At 51.6% G+C, this 21,519-nt stretch overlaps 1 protein-coding gene across 5 annotated transcripts in view; it reads left to right on the top strand.

The window, feature by feature from the left end:
• The window catches only part of RFT1 (RFT1 homolog), a 54,087-nt gene extending 36,401 nt beyond the window's left edge, over positions 1 to 17,686 (top strand). For 4 of the 5 annotated variants that reach the window (XM_516524.9, XM_009445644.5, XM_009445647.5 and 1 more), the window contains 2 exons: positions 1,492 to 1,741; positions 2,040 to 2,608. In XM_516524.9, the coding sequence (XP_516524.3) occupies positions 1,492 to 1,741; positions 2,040 to 2,207 (418 nt within the window). In that variant the 3' untranslated portion in view covers positions 2,208 to 2,608. Of the gene's footprint in view, positions 1 to 1,491; positions 1,742 to 2,039; positions 2,609 to 16,353 lie in introns of those variants that run through there. The other variant, XM_054680672.2, reaches the window with a different exon arrangement.
• Positions 17,687 to 21,519: the final 3,833 nt, after the last annotated feature.

Below are 21,519 nucleotides of genomic sequence, written 5' to 3'. Positions count from 1 at the left end.
TACTGGCCAAGTTCTAGGACCTCCTCCCACACCTGCAGAATCAGGAACTCTGGTGGTGAGGGCCCCATATGCATTTTTAAGTCATCATTATATTTTGAGACAGGGTGTTGCTCGGTTGCCCAGGCTGGAGTGCAGTGGCATGATCATAGCTCACCATAGCCTTGAACTCCTGGTCTCCAGCCTTCCTCCTCTCTCAGCCTCCCAAGTAGCTGGGACAACAGGTGTATATCACGGCTAATTTTTTAATTTTTTGTAGAGACACGGTCTCATGATATTGCCCAGGCTGATCTGAAACTCTTAGGCTCAAGCGATCCTCCCACTTCAACCTCCCGAGTAGCTAGGACTGCAGGTGTGTGCCACCAACCCTGGGTAATTTTTACTGAGTTTTGTAGAGACGGGGGTCTACTAGCTCTGTTGTCCAGGCTGATCTCGAACTCCTGGCCTCAAGCAATCCTCCCACCACTTCAGCCTCTCAAAGCACTGGGATTCTGCTTTCTGACGACCCCTCATGTGCAGAATCTGGGTGGTGGCCTCTGAGGTTTTCTAACCCAGCAGACATGGCTTGAGGATGTCAAAAGTTTGGTTCCCTCAACAGCTATATACTTTGAGTGCCTGCTTGGTGCTAGGCGGAAACCAGAGGCTAGGGGATTTTGTTCTTGGCTGTACAAGCCTTTTGGAGGACTATGGCAGCTATTTCGTGTTTGCTGAGAATCTCTTTTCTTTTTGGAGGACTGAAGATAACTAAGTGATGTGCTGCTTTGAAATCAGAGAAGTGCAAGAAGCGCCAGGATCCAAAGAGTTCTAGAGATACAGAGAGTGGGAGTGAGGATATGTAAGAGTCTGGAAAATAGCAGAGGTGATCCAGGCTTTGGTTTCAGTTCCCATTTCATTTTGGAGGCCAGTCATTTGCTTTGAATGAGGTCTACTGCCCAAGGTTACTGGGTGCTGCATTTCCCAAGGGCAGTGGTGTGAGGTACTGAAGCTTAGGGGTCAGAAGTCCGGCTGAGTGTTACCTCACTCTTGAGACAAATTACTCAACTTCTCTGTGCTGCTTCCCTTGTCTGTGAAATAAATCCAAGCTCTGCAGGGCAAGGCCCACGTGTGTTCATTCTCCAGTGTGTCCCCAGCACTCCTCACAGGGCCTGTCACAGAGTTAGCATCCAATGTCTAATTACCCGGGTCACATTCTTGTATCTCACATTGAGGACTTGGGCTGAACAGGGTTTTTATGTTTTGATCACAAAGTATCGCTTAACTAACTAATTATTGTCTTCAAAAAACATACATCTCCTGAGTTGTTTCTTACCTTTCAGTTCAGGGTAAGGGGACAGGGACATTCCCATGGTCTCCAGGTAGCATTCGATGTTATGAAAACCTGGATTCCAGGAGCTCAGGTTCTTTCTGTGAGTTGATGTTCATGGCCGCTGTTTTGGGAGCAGCCTTGTCCAGGGCAAGGTCACCACTGCCCTCCTTTTCCTGTCTCCTCCCCAGGTACAATTTTGTGATGCTGGCCCTGTCCTCCTCATTCCTGGTGTTATCCTATCTCTTGACCTGTTGGTGTGGCAGCGTGGGCTTCATCTTGGCCAACTGCTTTAACATGGGCATTCGGATCACACAGAGCCTTTGCTTCATCCACTGCTACTACCGAAGGAGCCCCCACAGGCCCCTGGCTGGCCTGCACCTATCGCCAGTCCTGCTCGGGACATTTGCCCTCAGTGGTGGGGTTACTGCTGTTTCGGAGGTGAGACTCCCTGAGCCATCATGCCACATGCTTCTGCAGCTGCCCCGCTGTCTCTCCCGCTAGGCCTCCTCTTCCCGGGTTTTTGCCTCCTCCTGTCCCCACCCCAGGCCTCTAGGGCAGCATCTTCTGATAATGTGACAAGAGAATGTTGCCAATGGGGAAACAATGGACCTGCAGTATGGCTGTTATGCCTTTTATCTGACTTAGAAGCTGGAACCACAGCTGTCTTCCCTGGCTGGTCCCAGAGGAAGGAGGTATAGACTGAGGAACAGGCACTGACGATGGTTTCTTTCCCCAGGTATTCCTCTGCTGTGAGCAGGGCTGGCCAGCCAGACTGGCACACATTGCTGTGGGGGCCTTCTGTCTGGGAGCAACTCTCGGGACAGCATTCCTCACAGAGACCAAGCTGATCCATTTCCTCAGGACTCAGTTAGGTGTGCCCAGATGCACTGACAAAATGACGTGACTTCAGGGAAGCCTGGACACCCGAGGCACCTGGACCAGCTGTGGGTAGTTCTGTGGGTGGAACACATTCTGTGTAAGAGCCCCACTGAGGGCTCTGCAGCGGAGTGACAGCAACCCCAGAGATAAGGCACCAGAGACTGCCACTGCATGAGACACCTGTGACCATTCGAAGTCTGAAATGCGGGGGAGGAGTTTCATTTTTAAGTGAAGACCAAAAGCCCTTTAAAAATAATAGTTTTTTATCATTTTATAGTAATCAGCATTTTCTCTTTTACTAATGTACTCATTCCTTTTGCGTATGATTGGCCTTTGGAGCTACATGCTCCAACAAACTATATCTTAATTGTTAACTGTTAATAATTATCTGGCCCAGAAAAAGAGATGCAGCGATTTTACCCTTCACAGGAATATTGAAATTCTTCTGTAAAAGAGAGAGAGAAACCTCTCTCTTTCATGCACCACATGGAAACACAGTGTGGCCCTGAAGTTGTGGCTTTCTTTGTGTCAAAACTGTGGTCTGAGTTTTTAGAGAAGGAAAAATGCTACTCAGTGAGAAATCCAAGAAATGAAACCAGGAAGGTTTTCAGATCACATTTCCCAGAGTGAGTTCGGGAGAATCTTGCCTGTCGTGATCACACTGTTCCCCGCCGCCCCAGGTCAGCACATACTTGACCCAGAGTGGGCTCTCAGGATTTGTTGATTGAAGGGTGGGTGAAAGCTGGCTGGAGACTCCTGGCCTGGCCACCTGCAAGAGGCGGACTTTGAAGAAAACTGTGATCCAGTTGAGCCACTTTGTCCCTGAGGGGAATGCTGCTTTGCAGCTTTCTGTAACTTCTCACATGGGAATTGCACTGGTGACAGATAAGGTTTAACAGATGTACTTTTTTATCCTCAGAATAAGACAGGGCAAACTCTATATGGCTAGTATTACTGAGTCAGGTCCCTCCCGTTGACCCATTAATTCCAGCATTGATCAATACAACCAAATTCCAGCCCCAGGACAAGAGTGGCAGGCATGGGGTCCTGGTACTCCAGGCTACAGTGTGAGCCCAGGCGTTCTGCACCTTGCAGCCTGCACACTGCAGGTGAAATCATGAGCAGTGTTCTGGAGTGTGAAGTGTTTTTATTTTTTTGTTAATGTATTAATTCCTTTTAGATATTAACCCCCCTCAGAACTACATGCACAAACTATAACTTGGATGTTAATAATCCTGTCACTCAGTGCCCCAAACCTTCTGTGTCTACATCTAGAGAGAGGGCCAGTAAGGGCAACTCCTATCATGCATTAAAATGCATGTATTTAAATCTGCTTGCCCAGAGCCAGTACCCAGGGGCTAAGGATTAAGACCTGTCAGTATACCAAGACTGGGGCCCAGTCACCTGGCAGGTTTTTATCTACTCAGAGGGAGAATGCTTTGCACTAAGTGGGAGAAAAGCAGCTAAATGCAAGGTGTCCTGAGCAATTAGAGGACCTCCAAAGCATGGCCTCAGTCATGCCTTCATCGGGCAAGGTCAGGCCAGCTCAGAAAAATGGATGGTCCCATAGGGTCAAGTGGAGCACACACGGAAGGCAGTCCTCCTTCCCTCCCATGTCCTTTCTCTGTCCCTGGCATCCACAGAAAGGGACCTTCAGTCCTCATGAGCTGCTTCTCTGCAGCTGCTGATCACCCTCCCAGAACCCTGCACCTATCCCGTGCCCACCTGACCCCAGACTCAAGCATGATCCTCATTCTACCTGCCTCGGAATCACCTGGATTGCAAGTCAGAACATGGCTTCCCAGGACCCACTCCAGGCCTTCAGGGTCTGTGTCTCCCAGGAGGAGGGCTCTGAGATTGGCTTTTCTGGCAAGCCCACGTGGCTTTGATGCCACCGAGGTTGGCATGCCCCATTGTCTTCCTTCGTGACAGGCCCAGGACCATCATGCTCATGCTCACAGTGCCTGTTCTCTGCTCCAGGAACAGAGCTGCTGCTCTACAAGCAGCCTTGTGACTCCGGGGTCTCTGGGAGCAGGACTCCCCAGGCTTGTGCTCTCTCAGCTTGAGAGAGGCTCTATGTCTGAAGGCAGTGCTCACTCTCTCATCCCTCCCCTGCTGTTCGCCCAGTGCTGCTGTCAGGGCCAGCTCCTCTTGAAAGACAGCCAGCCGCAAAGGCAGCCCAGGGCTTCTTCCGGTGTCCTGCTTCCCTGTATCTAGGGAGAGTTGTACATGTGCCTGCGTGTTTTCCCAGGACTAGCCCTGCCACCTGGGCTGTCAGCACTTTGGCAGCAGGTCCTCTGTGGTTCTCTGCCTCTGGCGCCTCCCTAAAGCTCAGCTGGACCTGACCAGGCCTCTGGCATTTCCCCTGCTGGACCCCCTAGAGCCACAGCTGTGCCTCAGAGAGCTTGCATACATGTGGGCCAGCCTGCCTCACTTTACCCAAGCGGATTTGGGGAGCAGAAATCATACTTTTGGCTTTCAATACCACTTATAGTGAGGCTACTTCTCCATGGAAACAAGTCTCTGAGGCACAACCTTTATGAAAGGAAGGAGCGTTCGTTGGTGAGAAGAACAGTATCGCTGACTTCTGTGCTCCTCTGGCCACAGGTAACTGTTGGTCACTTCAGATTTGGCTTGGGGTCTCTCAGTGAGGAGCTGCTGCTGTGCTGTTTAATGCTTACCTGATGGCAACTTCTGGCTCTGGAACCGCTACTCTGCCCTGTTCCCAGCCACTTCCCAACCTGATTCAAGCAGGGCCCCTCCTTCCTCCTGTCTTTCTTTCTTTCTTTCTTTCTTTCTTTCTTTCTTTCTTTCTTTCTTTCTTTCTTTCTTTCTTTCTTTCTCTATTTATTTATTTATTTATTTATTGAGACAGAGTCTCACTCTGTCGCCCAGGCTGGAGTGCAGTAGCACGATCTCGGCTCACTGTGAGCTCTGCTTCCTGGGTTCAAGCGATTCTCTTGCCTCAGCCTCCTGAGTAGCTGGGACTACAGGCGTCTGCCACCACACCCGGCTAATTTTTGTATTTTTAGTAGAGACAGGGTTTCACCATATTGGCCAGGCTGGTCTTGAACTCCTGACCTTGTGATCCGCCCGCCTCAGCCTCCCAAAGTGCTGGGATTACAGGTGTGAGCCACCGCTCCTGGCCTATTCTTTTCTTTTCAGAGACAAGGTCTCACTCTCTCCTCTCACCCAGGCTGGAGTGCAGTGGTGTCATCATAGCTCATTGCAGCCTCAAACTCCTGGGCTCAAGCAATCCTCCCACCTCAGCCTCCTGAGTAGCTGGGATCACAGGTGTGTGCTACCTCACCCAGCTAATTTCTAATTTTTTTTGGTAGAGACTGGATCTCACTGTTGCCTTGAACTCCTGGGCTCAAGTGATCCTCCTGCCTCAGCCTCCCAAAGTGCTGGGATTCCAGACCAGCCATTTTTTTTCCTTAATCATGCATTCCTGTTGCTAGTTTCACATCAGTCCCCTGGTTTAATAAGAAATAAAATATTTTCTTCACACTTTTGAAAAGACCTTTCTTCTTTCATACCCCTTCTCCCTCCAAAAGGGACAAAAATTCTTTAATTTCATAAGGAGGGTAGGTAAGTAACTTGAGGATGTGAACCTTTGGTGTTCCTCAGCTGGAACGTTTCTCTCTCTGTTGATGTTGTAGCTGGGACTGGGCTTCTTGACTTTGGAAGAGGGTTGGTGTCCTGGCCTGTGCCACAGAACCTCCTGTGTCTGGGACTGAAAGGCCTGTGGTGTCTCCTTTGCTCCTCTCCCCGTCCCCCCTTAAGCTGTATTTCCCGTTGTTTGTGGGACTTCTCTCCTGTCTTCTCCATCTGGCCTGGTCCTTGTTTTGTTTGTTTATTAAACGGCCATTCCTTGAGAAGTCAGGACTAGTTTCAGCACAGAGCAGGGCAAGTGTGTGATTTCAGGGGGTCTAGGACAGCCCCTTCACTCTAATATCCTCCTCCATCAGGTGATAGAATTTCCTTTCACCTAGTTCAAAGACTGTTATTTCCAGAATTAGAGAGGATACTGGAAATTCGGATTCCGCAGAGAACTCGGTGACTCATTCACACTAAGATGTAAAATAACCCCATCAAGATTTATTTCCTTTTTGTTCTCTAGTGGGAGGAAAAAAGAAAAAAGAATTCTTTGCCGGGCCAGGCGTTGTGGCTTGCGCCTATAATCTCAACACTTTCGGAGGCTGAAGCAGGAGGATTGCTTGAGCCCGGGATTTTGAGACCAACCTGGGCAACACAGGGAGACCCCATCTCTACAAAAAAATTTCAAAACTAGCTGGGCGTGGTGGCACGCACCTGTAGTTCCTACACGGGAGGCTGAGGTGCAAAGGATTGCTTGAGCCCAGGATTTCAAGGCTGCAATGAGCATGTTCGCGCTCCAACCTGGATGACAGAGCAAGACCCTGTCCCCCCCTTCCAAAAAAAAAAAATTATTTCCTGAGCAGCTTTTGATGTTGAGGAAGAGACAGGCAGGAGCTGGGAGCATCCAGAACCTGGAGGAGGAGGGGCTCAGGTGAGAGGCTGGGCAGGCCCGGAAGGTGGGAGCTGTGAGTGTTGCTGTGTGGCCTCTGGGATGGATGGAGTTCAGTTCACAGTGGGAAATCAGGGGCAGCATGATCCCTGGCCTAGTCTTAGAAGAGCCGTGGCTGAAAACGGGGTGGGGACTAAAGAAGAGAGAGAATCCGAACAGGGGATACCCTTCACATACTTTATTTATTTTTTGAGAGAGTCTCGCTCTGTTGCCCGGGCTGGAGTGCAGTGGCGCGATCTTGGCTCACAGCAACTTCTGCCTCCCAGGTGCAAGCAATTCTCGTGCCTCAGCCTCCCAGTAGCTGGGACTGCAGGCATGCACCACCACACCTGGCTAATTTTTGTATTTTTAGTAGAGACGGGGTTTCACCATGTTGGCCAGGCTGGTCTGGAACTCCTGACCGCAAGTGATCTGCCTGCCTCCGCCTCCCAAAGTGCTGGGATTACAAGCGTGAGCCACCGCGCCTGGCCTCCTTCACATATTTACACACTCCTGCAGTTTATGGGGGCCAGGCACCGATGGCAAGTGAGACGGGTGTGCAGGGGGCTTGCTAGTGAGGAGAGCTTCCACCAGCAGCTCGATCCTGAGCACCTTTGGGAGCTGACCCACGGACTCATGAAGCTGCTTGCACAAGGTTCTCAGTGGCCCTAAGGAAGAGTTCTGGAAGGCACACTGGAAGCCGGGAGGCCTGTGGAGCCTGTCAGAAAGGACCAGATTTGGAAAGAAGATGAGCTAAGGCTCAAGTATCAGGGGTCCCCTAGAAATTTCTCAAAGACAATGAAACACAATGGACTAGAAAAAGCAACTGAAAGCTGGGCGCAGTGGCTCACGCCTATAATCCCAGCACTTTGGGAGGCCGAGGCAGGTGGATCACCTGAGGTCAGGAGTTTGAGACCAGTCTGGCCAACATGGTGAAACCCCGTCACTACTAAAAATGCAAAAATTAGCCGGGCATGGTGGCAGATGCCTGTAATTCCAGCTACTCAGGAGGCTGAGGCAGGAGAGTCACTTGAACCCGGGAGGCAGAGGTTGCAGTGAGCCAAGATCACGCCACTGCGCTCCAGCCTGCTTGACAGAGCGAGACTCTGTTTCCAAAAAAATAAGTAAAAAAGAAAAAAAAAAAAAGCAACTGAACAAGATCACTACTCTAAAATTTATTTACTGAATATTCCATGAGTGTCCAGGAAGTAACTGAGACTTGTGTATTTAATTTGGAAATGAGACTTCTGAGACAATCAGATGCAGACGAAAAATTATTTGCTTCACTATTATTTACTTACCTGAGTGAATTGGTCCTTAATGTTGTAAATATTTCATTTGCTAACTAGCTTTCAAGGTAGCAGAAAAGGTGTTTTACTTGAAGAATTTGAGGAGAGGGAAGACTTACTGATTTGCATTATCAGTCAGTCCCCAATTACCTTGGCATAATCAGTCCCATTATTTAGTGTTACTCATTTTTAACCAGAACTGTCTGGGTGTATCAGAGCACAATTGGGAAGATGGGCTCTTAATGTAGTTCAGCCTCCTTTAGGGGCCTAATGAAGGAAGACTTATAAATACTTCTTAATTATCCTTCAGATGAATTAGCAGCAGTTAGCCCTTGTTCCAGTGCAGTCGATTCTTCACCAGTTGACTTTTCCATTCTTCTTGGGAAGCGTAGCTTAAAAAGAAAGTGCTGGAGGTGAGATGTGCGAATTAGGTCTTTCCTTGCAAGTCATAGATGCTCGGCAAAGGAAGTGTGCCCGGAACTCTGTCCCTACCTCTGCAGGCTCCACACACATGTTGGAGACCCCACCCCCAGCTTGTGGAACCTATTGCAGTATATCATGTCCCATGTTGAACACAATCGTATATAAGGATAAGGACACAAGAGTGGTGGCTGCCTAACTGATATGGTGGTATGTTCTGTAGCAATTGAAAAAGCATTGAAAAAGCAATTTTGAAACGTTCTATTTCGGAGCCAGTAAATTTTGTCTTCATCTCATTTCTGAGGGGCCTGAAGAGTTAAAGGGCCCTGGGTGCTCCACCTGTGAGGCCGAATGAACACTGGGCCCTGGGCGCTTAGGAAGGAGGGAAGGGGATGCCAGGAGCAGGGAGGTGGTGCCTGGAGGCTGCCTCGCTGTGAGGCTGGCAGGGGCCAGGCTCTGGGGCAGCTCCCAGCCCTCTCTGCTTCTCCCGGCTTCACCGTGGGGTGATTCTCATTTTTCCTGGGGCCCAGACAGCAGGCCAGCCCTCAGGCTGGTGGGCAGTGAGAGGAGGAGGACTCAGACATGGCTACTGCTCTCAGGGTAGAGTCCTAGGCACTTCCACTGAGGGGGCAGTCTCTCACCTTTTACTTCCAGCCCCCAGCCCCCTCCCTCCTCCTTGCTTCTGAGTGCAAAGCTCCTGCAGGAGAAATGGAACTGGTACAGGTTATCTTTATAAGACAGCCACTGTAGATCACAGGTCATACATTAGCCAGTAGATGGGCCACCCTGGCCTGAGCAGCATTTGCTAGGTGTAGGCCAGTCAGAGTGGCACAGTTCATCCCTCATCGCCCCTTCCCCGGGGAGCTGCATGGGGACCCGTGACATAACAGCTGACTTGTGAAGGAATCTTCTAGACCACTTCCCTGTCACATTTCTTCTCTCCCTCCAATAAATGTGTCCCAATGTTATGACCCTATTGACTCTACTGTCACAATGTTGACAAAGGGGTTTGGCAGAGGCCACCTGGGTTCACAGTGCTCAGTGGGAAAGAGACCTGAAAAACTGGCAACTCCTGGTCCTTCCTTCCTAGCGGCCTCTCACCTTTAATCTGCTCTGCAGTGCCCCATCACAGGTTGGGGCCTTGGAACAGGCTCGGGAGCTGTCATCGCAGTCAGTGAGCAGTGACTAATTAAGACACGGCTGCATTAGTCACATTGGAGGTGACAACTGAGCAGCATGTTTCTGGTTAATGTCTGGGAGATCCTGACACACTTTCCAATTATGTGGAACTAATAGTGTGCGGCTTCCACGTGGCCATGTGGGGTGGGAGAGCAGGGGGAGCCTGAAATGAAAGCATGACTGTCGGCGGGCAGCGCCGGTTTTGTTCCCGGCTCATCTACTCCTCACTTCTTTGCCCTTTCATTTGAAAATCACAAAAGGTAACACCAGGGGAATGGCATAAGGGGTGCCAGAGGACCTCTTTCAGAAGGTTTTGTTGTCCACCACTGTTCCCAGGAGAATTCTGAAAATATTCAGAGGGAAGCTGGTGATGTAGGAGCCGGTCCTTTCACCAGGTGCAGACGAAAACCCCAGCCTCGCCAGCCTTGGAGCACACTCTTATCTTCCCTCACCAGAGCCCGGCAGGGCCATGCAGGGAGAACCACAAAGACCCAGAGAATCAAGACATTGCAGCCAGAAGGAAAACAGAGCTCTTCTCCTCCACACAGAATCCCAACCAAACTAGAGAATGCTGCTAAAATAGCTATCCTTTTTGTTTCCCCTAGGACATTAACACAAGAATTTTATGAACAAACTGGGATAGCATGGTGTGTTTAATGTTCCTGAACTAGAGCTGAAGGTTTCTGTCTTCCCCACATGGCTTCTGAGATCCCCAAGTGGCATCTCTGTAATGACGAGAGAATGTTCTTGCAGATGTGCAGATGTCGGGCTGTGGGGGGCCACAGAAGGGACAGAGTGACTTGCATTTGTTTATTTTGTAACCATGATGGAAACCATGTGGAGCTCTGGCTGCCCGGTGGGGCTGGTGCGCAGGATGCCCAAGCACAGTGGTGACTTGTCTTTGCCTGCTCTCAGCTCTGCCTGCCGCAGATCTGCAAGCACAGGGCCAAGCGCCAGGCTCTGGGTGGAAGGACCCCAGGGGTGCCCTGTCTTCAGCACTTCTTCCATCTGCACCATCATTGGAGAAATCCACCTGCGACCATGTCTTTTATTTATTTACTTTTTTTTTTTTTTTAGATAGGGTCTTGCTCTGTTGCCCAGGCTGGAGTGCAGTGGCATGACCATAGCTCCCTGCAGCCTTAATCTACTGGGCTCAAGAGATCCTCCCACCTCAGCCTCCTGAGTACCTGCCTAATTTTTTTTTTTTTTTAATTTTTAGTAGAGACAGTCTCACTATGTTGCCCAGACTGGTCTTACACTCCTAAGCTCAAGTGATCCTCCCAGCTTGGCCTCCCAAAGTGCTGGGATTACAGGCGTGAGCCACTGCTCCCAGCCTGTGTCTTTTTTTTTTTTTTTTTTTTGAGATGGAATCTCACTCTGTCACCCAGGCTGGGGTGCAGTGGCGCAATCTCAGGTCACTGCAACCTCTGCCTCCCAGGCTCAAGTGACTCTCCTGCCTCAGCCTGCCGAATAGTTGGGATTACAGGTGCCCACCACCACACCCAGCTAATTTTTTTAAAGTATTTTTATTAGAGATGGGGTTTCACCATTTTGGCCAGGCTGGTCTTGAACTCCTGACTTCAAGTGACCCTCCCACCTTAGCCTCCCAAAGTGCTGGGATTACAGGCATGAGCCGCCATGCCCGGCCCTGTGTCTGTCTTTTGAAGTACACGAACAGGGTTTTGCTTCATGTGTATTTCATCTTCTAAATGGCACAGCATGTTGCACCCATGCCTTCCATTATACTTCCCCACCCCCACCCAACTGCCCTTCTCAAATTCGTGGGTGGCCTTGAACAAGTCTCCCTCACTCCAGCAGTTACAGAGCCCTGAGCATGTGCCAGGTTTGTGGGGAGACACATTTTACAGGTGTTACCTGTGAGATCTTCACAACAGACTCCATCTATTATCTATGGGCTACAGGTGAGGAAACTGAGGCACAGAGAAGTGACTCGATTTTCCCTGAGCCACACAGCTGGGAAGAACACGGCACAGCTGGGGTCAACCCCTGGACTGTCTGATTACACAGCCCCCTTTAGCTCTGGGCTAATTTCCCCCTTCTATTATTATTATTATCATTATTGTTATTATTATTTCATTTTACTTTTTTTGCGACAGTCTTGCTCTATCACCCAGGCTGGAGTGCAGTGGCACGATCTCAGCTCACTGCAACCTCCACCTCCCAGGTTCAAGCAGTTCTCCTGCCTCAGCCTCCTGAGTAGCTGGGATTACAGGTGTGCACCACCACACCCAACTAATTTTTGTATGTTTAGTAGAGATGGGGTTTTGCATGTGGTCAGGCTGGTTTTGAACTCCTGGCCTCAAGCAACCCACCCACCTTGGCCTCCCAAAGTGCTAGAATTACAGGCGTGAGCCACCACGGCCGGCCAAGTTCCTCCCTCTATTAAAGCCCAGGAGTTTGAGACCAGCCTGGGCCACATAGGGAGATTCTGTTTCTATAAATAATAAAAAATTAGCTGGGCGTGGTGGCTCTCGCCTGTGGTCCCAGCTACTCAGGAGGCTGAGGCGGGAAGATCACTGGAGCCCGGGAAGTCGAGGCTGCAATAAGCCATGATCACACTGCTGCACTCCAGCCTGGGTGACAGAGTGAGACTCTGTTTCAAAAACAAAACAAAACTAAAAATCCAGCAAGTTTGGAACCCACAGGATTTGTTTTCAATCCATCCCTGACCTTCCATGGCTTATTTTTCTCTATAGTTCCTCCCCTGCCTCTGTCTTCATCCCATCTTAAGGAATTTAGGGTAATTGTTTCGCACAAACATTGGCATAATAAGAAATATTTGGGAGAAATAAATCTGGCCCAAAAAAATTATGGTACATTACAAAGAAAAGGTTTTGTATATCCCAGGGTCCCTGTCTGTTGGGGCTTTGACCCTGGGCAGCACCACCAAGGAGTGGGAAGGCACCTCACTTTTGGCCTCTCGGGTCTAATTCCTCACTTTGGAACCGTGGGCAGGAGATCTTGCCTCTCTGTGCCTCAGTTTCCTCATCTGTCACCCACCTTACGTGGTCCAGGAAAGATGAAAGGAGAACAGAAATGGGAGGCAAATTCAGCTCCAAAAGCCTTGGAAACCCCAAGCCACAGCAAGGCTTCCTGGGTGTCCACTTGACCCACATCCACCCTTCTTTCCTCTTCCAGTCCCCGTGCCGAGGTAGTTCTCTCCCTACACCCTGCACCTCACCTCTATGGCTGTGCCAGGCTCCACTCCTCTCCACCCTCACCCCTCATGATCCAGCTCAAAGGCCTGCTGTGGCTGAGCCAGCAAAGGAGGGAGGGCGAGGGCATTATAAATACTCATGATTTAATGGCTTTTCCTTTAGCCCCATTACCTGCAGAAGGCACCTGGCCTAGAATGCATGGCGTTGATGAACTCAGGTCACCGTTTCTTTCCCTTGGCTTCATTTGGGCTGGTTCTTATGATGTCCTCAGGAGCCCTGGAACCAGCACTGCCCAGCCTCATCCTCACACCTCTCCCCATGCCCCAGCCAGGGAGGCACTCGCCTGTGTCAGGCCTGGTGGCCCTGTTCTTATGACCCCCCCCCCAGGCTGCTCTGTCCCCATCAGGCTCCTCGTCCTTTCTTGCAACAGCCCTATATTCTTTCTCCCTTGAGAATTAGAAAGGCAGGTGTGTGTGGTGGGGCCAGGAGTTTGGCGGGGAGGGAAACGTGTCCAGAGAGGGCTTTGAGGCAGCTGTGGCTTTGCTTCCCCAGGCCTAGTCACTGGACCCAGCCTAGCTACCCTGCTACCCTACCCCCTTCAAGCTGTGAATCTTTGAGCAAAGTGCTTGATCCCCCTGTGCCTCAGTTTACTCATCTAAAAATGGGCACAATAGCACTTGCCTCATAGGGTGTAGTAAGGAGTGAGAGGAGGTAGGTAAAGCACTAGACAGGGATGCCTAGCTCTAGCCTAGTGGACTTCAACGAGTGGAATTTTAAATCTGCCCAACACAAGGTTACAGAGGGACTGTGGTCCCTGGAATCGTTTGTTTCCCCACTACTGCTTCCTCCTCCCACCTAACCCCAGTCCACAGAAGTGCACGTGGTGGTGGAGCATCTTTTAAAATTCCAATGGAAACATTGCTTTACCCTCTCCTGAAAGACGAAGCTGCAGGTGAAGAAGAAACGAAAACTCCTTTTAGGCCCAGCTGGCCCTGCAGGAGCTTTGGAGGGTAAGGGTGTCAGGCAGGGAGACTGTGCAGAGCCAGGCATCTGGATGTGGATTTGAGGTGTCCTTAGCCTTGGAAACCCCAGTGACTAGGCCCGGGGAAGAAACGCCATGGCTGCCAGCAAATGCTCTTTCAGACGCACATTCCGCACACCTCCCCAGGACAAGAAGGGATGCTCCAGAAGCTTGTTAAATGATTTCCAGCAATTTCAGAAATTGCCTCAGCTAGTTGTTTATATTTCCCATCAGCCTTAGATTAAGACAGAAAGAAAATGGGGCCCTGGCGTCAGGAGAGAAGGTGGCTTTGTCCAGGGAGGGACAGCTGCTGTGGCAGTTTCTGAAGAAAGTGGAAAGGCATGAATGGGCCCTGCCATGTGTTGGGTGGCCACAGGCATGAGCTCTCCTGGTCTCGGCTTTCCAAGGCCCGGGCCACGGTGGCCCACGAGGACACCCCTGCACCCCCACATGGCCTCACCCACCAATTGCCAATGTCCTCACCTTGAACCCACTCATCACAGGCTGATCCAGAAACTTGCCGAGTTTTGTTTTGTTGCAAACACTGATTTGCTTTGTTGTTTTTTTTACTTCACTGGGATGTAGGATGCCAGGTTAAGATGGACTGGTTTCTCCTGCCAGAAGCAGCTTTGAATTTAGGATGCCCAGAGGGTGCTGTCTTTTTCTTTTGACAGAGTCGTGGTCTGTTGCCCAGGCTGGTGTGCAGTAGTGCGATCTAGGCTCACTGCAATCTCTGCGATTCTCCTGCCTCAGCCTCTCAAGTAGCTGGGATTACAGGCGCCCACCACCATGCCCAGCTAATTTTTCTATTTTTACTAGAGACAGGGTTTTGCCCTGTTGGCCAGACTGGTCTCGAACTCCTGACCTCAGGTGATCCACTCGTCTCAGCCTCCCAAAGTGCTGGGATTACACGTGTGAGCCACTGTGCCCAGCCTAGGGTGCTGTCCTGAACACTGTTGATAAGGTGGAGTTTTCCTGGGAAGGGAAGAGTGTTCTGCCTACAGACTTGTGGACATCAGGGAGACACCAGATGTGTCTGGGCCCAGCGCTGATCCTTGGGGAAGGTGTGAGGCCATGGACATTTGGGGTGTGGGTCATATCTGAGTAGTGGGGATCCATCAGGCCTTCCTCTTCCTCCTTCTCATTGTCAAAGAGCCATGACCTGAGTGTACCTGGTTCTGATCCGACAGCCCACTGCTAAAGGCCTCCCTCATTTCTATCAGCGTCTGTGGGACATTCCCTTCAACTGTGCAGGAGTCCTGGTTGCCTTTGAAGCTTGGAAATGATGTTTTACCACATCCCCACTGCCCACTGGGCCAGAGGACCTGCTGTTGATCCAGACAATCAACAGAGCTGGAGAGCCCGGAACTGTATTCCGATCCCAGCCCTGCCTTTTACTCCTTGTGAGATCTAGCAGGTAGCTTTGCCTTTTCTCCATCTGCAGAAGGTTCTAATCCCTGCTCACTCTTGCTCCAGGGCCATTGTGGGGCCAAGGAAAAGTTGGGGTTCAGCAGTTCTTTGGGGTGGAATGGAGAGTTGGAGAGCCAGTGGGCCTGTGCATACCAAGGCTGGAGCCTGGGTCCTGCAGGGGAGCTAGTCCAGCACAGAGGTCACGGTGGAGATTAAAATATTCCTTTTTTTGAAACAGGATCTGGAGCTGCTGCCTGGGCTGGAGTGCAGTGATGCAATCATAGCTTACTGCAGCCTCAATCTCCAGGGCTGAAGTGATCCTCTAGCCTCAGCCTCTGGAGTAGCTGGGACCACAAGCATGAGCCACCATACCCGACTAATTTTTTTTTAAATTATTAGTAGAGATGGGGTCTCACTTTGTTGCCCAGGCTAGTCTCACACTCTTGATTCTCCCACCTCGACCTCCTAAAGTACTGGGATTACAGGCGTGAGCCACTGTGCCTGGCCAAGTTTAAAATATTCTATACCATGTGTTATTTTTCCTGATAAGTGATTTTATCTCCTGATATTATGTATTTTATGTATTTCTTGCTATTTAGTTACAAATTATCCTGAGGGCAACCAGTGCCCTGCAGATAGTCACAGAAACACTGGGTCCATGTCCTGCCCGAGGCCAGTCCTGACTTTGCCCGTGGTACGCACCTGTGCCGTGCTCACACTGTCCTGCACAGCATCCTTTTTTACTATAATATGCCATTGCAGGTTATTCCCAGCACTTTCTATGTTGTAAACTGTTAAGTGAATATCCTGACACAGAGTCCTCCAAGAGCCTGGTCTCCTTCTCCATTTTGCCTGCTGATGAACCCTGAGAGTGAACTTCACTGCCTCTTAGCCCCAGCCTCGCCCCTAAGAGAGCCTAGGATGGAAGGGAGCCTGCCCAGGTCATATTGAGTTGATGACCAGCCAGCCTGGAGCCTGAGACTCAGGACCTGTAGGTCAGTGGGCCAAACCGTTCAGATCGCCTGGGTTCCACATCTGAAAAGGGCTTTGCATGATGCCAGCCGCCCAGTCAATGGTCTGTATTAATTGTGACATCGTGGCAACCTGTCACTTGGTCATTCAGCTGACAGTCTTTCCTCCTGCAGAGGCCAAGAAAACCATGGAGGAGCAGTGGACCTTGGTGTCCCTGCTGAGCACAAGCCAGCAACAAGGACCTGTCCCCCCAGGCTCCACGGCATCCTCAGCCACAGACAAGCTCAGCCGCTGGGAGTGTGCACCTGTCACAAGTAATTGCTTCCCAAGAAGCAATTCCTCTGGGTGTCAGTAAAGTCACTGATGCCCCAGCCCTCCCCTCAGAGAATCTGATTAACCAGCCTAGCTGGATGGGAAGCTAGGGAACAAAAGCCACCCAGTAAACAGAAGCGGAACAGCCGAGGAAGGGGCTCTGCCAACTGCTCTGGCTCCTTCCGTGGGCGACAGGGCCTCTGTGGGCTAGTGGCTTTGGAAGGGGTTTGCTCAAGGGCCTTGTTTCCCTGCCCACAGGCATGGGGTACAGCCCCTTATGCTGGAGGCTCATCTTTGTAGTGCGCATTGGTGCTTGGGCAAGGTCTTTGAGCTGCCTGGTCCAAGGGTGGATTCTAAGGTTTTGACAAGATCACTCCACGCTCATGCCTGCTGTGGGCTCTGGCACAGACAGACCCTAGTGTAGGTTCCAGCTCTGCTGTGTCCTTTACACCATGATCTTGGGCAGTTTACTAAACCTCTCAAGCCTCAGTGTTTAAGAGGTTTTATATTAATCCTACCTGCTTTTATATTTAATTTCTCTTTTGATCAAAACAATACATGTATGGTACATAGTTTTAAAGGTTGAACAATACTGCAAGGCTGGAAATACTAATTCCCCTCTTCTTGACCCATAGTTTTAAGGTTGAGCAATACTGCAAGGCTGGAAATACTGATTCCCCTCTTCTTGACCCATTGCTTTCAGTTCTTTTGACTCTTTCACTCTTTTTTTTTTTTTTTTTTTTTTTTTTTTTGAGATGAGGTCTCCCTCTGTTGCCCAGGCTGAGCTGGAGAGCAGTGGCACAATCACAGCTCACTGCAGCCTCAAACTCCTGGGGTCAAGCAATCCTCCCACTTCAGCCTCCCGAGTCGCTGGGACTACAGGTGTGTGCTACCATGCCCGCCTAATTTTAAAATGATTTGTAGAGATGGGGTCACACTATGTTGCCCAGGCTGGTCTTGAACTCCTGGCCTCAAGCGATCCTCCTGCCTTGGCCCAAATAGTTGGGATTACAAGCATGAACCACTGCACCCTGCCTCTTTCACCTTTAGAACATTGATTTCCTACTATGGAAAATGAGCTGATAGCCACCTCTCCATACATTTCCTCCCCATCCTTCAAATGCTATGATTTGGCGTAAGTTGATATTCAGTGTTTACATGTTTAACGCTACGCAAACATTGTTTTCTGCTAAACCAAGTAGTATTCTATTTCCTTTCTGCTATGATTCTTTGTTTTTCCTCAAGCTATAATTATCTGTCTTTTTTATTTGCTTTTTTATATTTGTACTTTATATTCTTCCCTACAAAATCATACAAATCTGACCAAATACACCCAGCAGGTGTGCTTTCCCTGGAGACATTGCTCCAGGAACCCCTCACTACTTATTCCACTCTTACCAACCTATCCGTTTGCCCCTGCCTCCCTTCCCCAGAGTGAAGACATTGAGGCTCAGAGAGGTAGTAAGATCCGGGTGGAAATGCAGGCCTAGATAAGGAGGTACAGTTATGCTCAAGGGCCAACCGCCTGCCCAGGATGCTGCAGCCCAGTGGGGCGGCAGCCACACAAATGGGACCACTTTGTGGGTTTAACATCTGCAGTGTGGGGCAGGGGCCTCAGGCCCTGAGTGTAGAGGACAGAGGCAGGTCTCCCTGTCCATCCTGAGTGACCATTCCTGGTAAGATGCCCCATGCTGATTTCCATCCCCCACCCAGGCAGATCGGAGAAAGAGCCAGCCCCACTTTTCTCTGATCACCCCATGTTAACTTCCCCTTAAACTTGCTAAACCAGCCCTACCCAACTGCCAAGCTGAGGTTGCCTCCCAGGGCCACCAGCACCCTGCTCATCACAGATGGGGCCACTTTTACTACTTCCCCGTGTCTCGTCTCCCCCATCTCGGGGCTGAGCTCTGAGCCTGCTCCCAGCCAGCTTTGTGCTGCAGGTGACTCTTCATTGCTGGTCAGAGGAGGCTAAGGTCAGCCCTAGGGAATGCATGAAGGTTAAGATGATGCTGGGGGCCCCTGGCCAGCAACTCCCAGTCTTGGTGGCCCAAGTCCTTAAGGGCAGCACACATTCCTGAAGGGGACAGAGAGAGCCTCCTGAGTCAAGAGCTCTTACCCAGACACCACATGCCTCATGATGGAGAGGACTATGCATTGTCGGAGGCTCCTAGTGACTGCCATCCAGCTCACAGGGCCCACTCACCACAGAGGCTGCCCATGAGAATGTCATCCATGTGTTCCTGCATGCCAGAGGCCGTACCTCAAGGAGGCTGTGCCATTGGGCCAGGACTACCCCAGGCATAGGGAGAGGGTACAGGCCGCATATCCTCTCCCTCAGCCATCAAGAGACAAGGGATGGGTGTCAGAGGCGCCTGGGAGATGAAAGATGCATGGAGCACTCCAAATGGCCGCATGCTTTCTAAACACACAACTCACCAGGATTTCATCTGCAACTCAGATTCAATCGGCTAAGTGGGGAAGAAGAAAGTATGTGGTTGTCATGGCAACACCAAATTGCCCAGGACCAGGTTGGTCTCTAAGCAGGGGAAGGGAAGGGAGTGGAGCTGAGCCTCTGTCTCTGTGGTGGGGATGTTCTGGAGAACGGGGCCCAAGGGTCAGGCCCGACATACACCTGTGGGGCGAGGGGCCTTGTTCTCACTACCCCTGCTCAGGGCTGAGGGCCTGAGCCATGCAGTGTTATATAAAGGGTTGACTCGGGGCCCTCACTCTGGGGCTGGGGCCCAGACTACTCAAGCATGCAAGTTCCAGAGCCAGCCTCTTGCTAAGGGCCAGTCCCTGCTTCTCCCCACGGGCTAGACCCACCCCAGAGCAGCTCAGATTTGGTGCCTGCTTCTCTTCTTGCCCCCTAGTCCTAGCTGTTCCTGGCAGAGCTTCTGTCTTGAGCTTGGCCATGGATGTGGACACAGCCTGGCACATACCCTGAGTGCGGTCTAAAGGATCAAGGGACCCATAGCCTCACCCAGAGAGTGCCAAGCAAAGCTGATACTTCTATTCATACGCATGCAGTGCTCAGCCTGGCCTCCTCCTTCCCACCAAGAATGAAGTGGAGCCAGCAGAGGGGTTGCCCTGCAATGTGGTCTCTGCCAACCTGGGCCCAGGCCTAGCTGGATAGGTGGTAGGAGAGAGGGCTGCTCAAGTAGGAAGGAGGTGAGCATCGGGACCCTCCCCTCCCCTGGACCTGCCTTAGCCCTGTTTTGATTCTGACCATCCAGTGCTCTGGGGACCCTGGAAAAGGTCCTGGCTCCAAGGTCCACCTGACCAGCCAAGCCTAGCACATCCATCTCTGTGGTCCCAGGATCTGGCCACAGGAGGGCTCCTGGACACGTAATACATGAATAAATGGAGCGACATAAAGAATTAATCAGTGGGTGACTTAGGCAGTGAGAACTAGGAGCAGAAGAAATGAAAGAGACCAGGTTGGGAGGGGGGATGCTGGTAGGGCCAGGTTTAGGGGAGCCTTAAATGCCAGGCTGAGAGGGGGTGTTTGTCAGGCTCCCCCACACCCAGCTTCTGCCCTGGCCCTGGGACAATTTCCGTCTTCCAGAGGGGCCACTAGGGATCCTGGCAGATGTGGCCCTATCACCTGATCCCCTCTCAGAGAGACAGAGACCCCAGGGCCCATCCCCCAGAGCCTGGCTCACCTGGGCCCTCGCAGGGCCTGCCTCACCGGGGCCCCGCAGACCTAACTGCTTCTGCTTCATGGTCTGTGGGTTTTCCCAGTCGTCCAATTAGTGCTAATTGGAAGCAGGAAGTGTGTGCATGTGTGGGGTGGGCCTGGAACTCCGATGTCCTTGTCAGAACTTCGAAGCCCTGTGCTTCCTGGGACAGGCCCTTCCCTAGAGCTTTGTGGTCTCCCGCAGGGCTGGGTAGGGTTGTTGGGAGCTCCCCGAGCACTGGGTATACTGGCTCTGTGCACAGCGGGGCCTCTGCTCTCCAGAGGGCTCAGGCTCTCACCCGCCACCTGTTACCCCAGGTGCCAGTTGCCCCCAGGGCAAGGCAAGCTCATCCTTTTCACTGCCAAATCCTCTTCGCCCGGCACAGAGCTGCGGCTCTTCACAGTTTCACTCTAAGAACGAAGGGAATGATGGGCTCAGGGCCTGGGAGAGAGGTGCAGAGGGGGCCTCCTGAACCCCTCACTGACCCTTGGTCCCAGCCTCAGCCCGTGGCTCCATAAAGGCAAGGAAAAGCCTGCTTTATCTGACTGGCCACACACTTGTGCTTCCCTTGGGGGACAAAGGGTGCAGAGGCGCTTCCACAGAGGCGGGACTTCCCCTTACTTTCCCTCCTCCCCGTGTTCCCTGCCCCCTCCACTTGCGGCACAGGTGGGGGTGTCCAGAGGCAAAGCCCCTTTTGTGTCAAGCCCCAGCCCATGTTCTCTCCCCACCCACAGATGCTGGTGGGCAGTCTGACGGCAGAGGCTGTAACGGGGGAAGCATGGGATATAGGCACATGGGGGAAGGCCCCGGAACCCAGCCTGGGCAGAGGCCGGTGCCCCACCAGGCTCTCTCTCTGCAGTGTTATGTCAATCATTGCCCACAGGTGCCCTCGACCTGGACACCGTCAGGCCTCCTTCGCGGTGGACTGAAACCCTGTGGCACAGCCCAGGACCACCCAGCCCCATGGGCTGGGGGCTCACATCTGGAAGCAGGGCCCCCCAGGACTCAAAGGTGCTCGGAGATGAAGATTGCTGGGTGTCAGCTCATGGGGCCAGCCTCGGCTTCACCCCCAGGAAATGCCTGCTTGTTGCTGTGCGGCAGGCACTAGAGCAGGCAGAGAGGGCAGTGGGCTCCTCTGAGGTCGCGGGCGGAGCCCTGTGAGGAGAGGCCTGGCCGCCGGCAGCCACTAGAGGGCAGGACCCTCCTGTGTGTTTCCTCCAAAGGGTTGTTGAGCAGATGAGCGGGACTGACAGGAAACAATGGAGCAGCCGCCCCAGGGTGCAGTCACCACAAGCCTGCTAGAAGGGCTCAGCGGAGGCTGCGATGCGTCCGAAAGTCCACTGGACCCTA

This window comes from Pan troglodytes, chromosome 2 (genome assembly GCF_028858775.2).
Source record: "Pan troglodytes isolate AG18354 chromosome 2, NHGRI_mPanTro3-v2.0_pri, whole genome shotgun sequence".
Classification (NCBI taxonomy): domain Eukaryota; kingdom Metazoa; phylum Chordata; class Mammalia; order Primates; family Hominidae; genus Pan; species Pan troglodytes.
The sequence above is the reverse complement of the archived record's forward strand: the minus strand, read 5'-3'. Positions and strand labels throughout refer to the sequence as shown.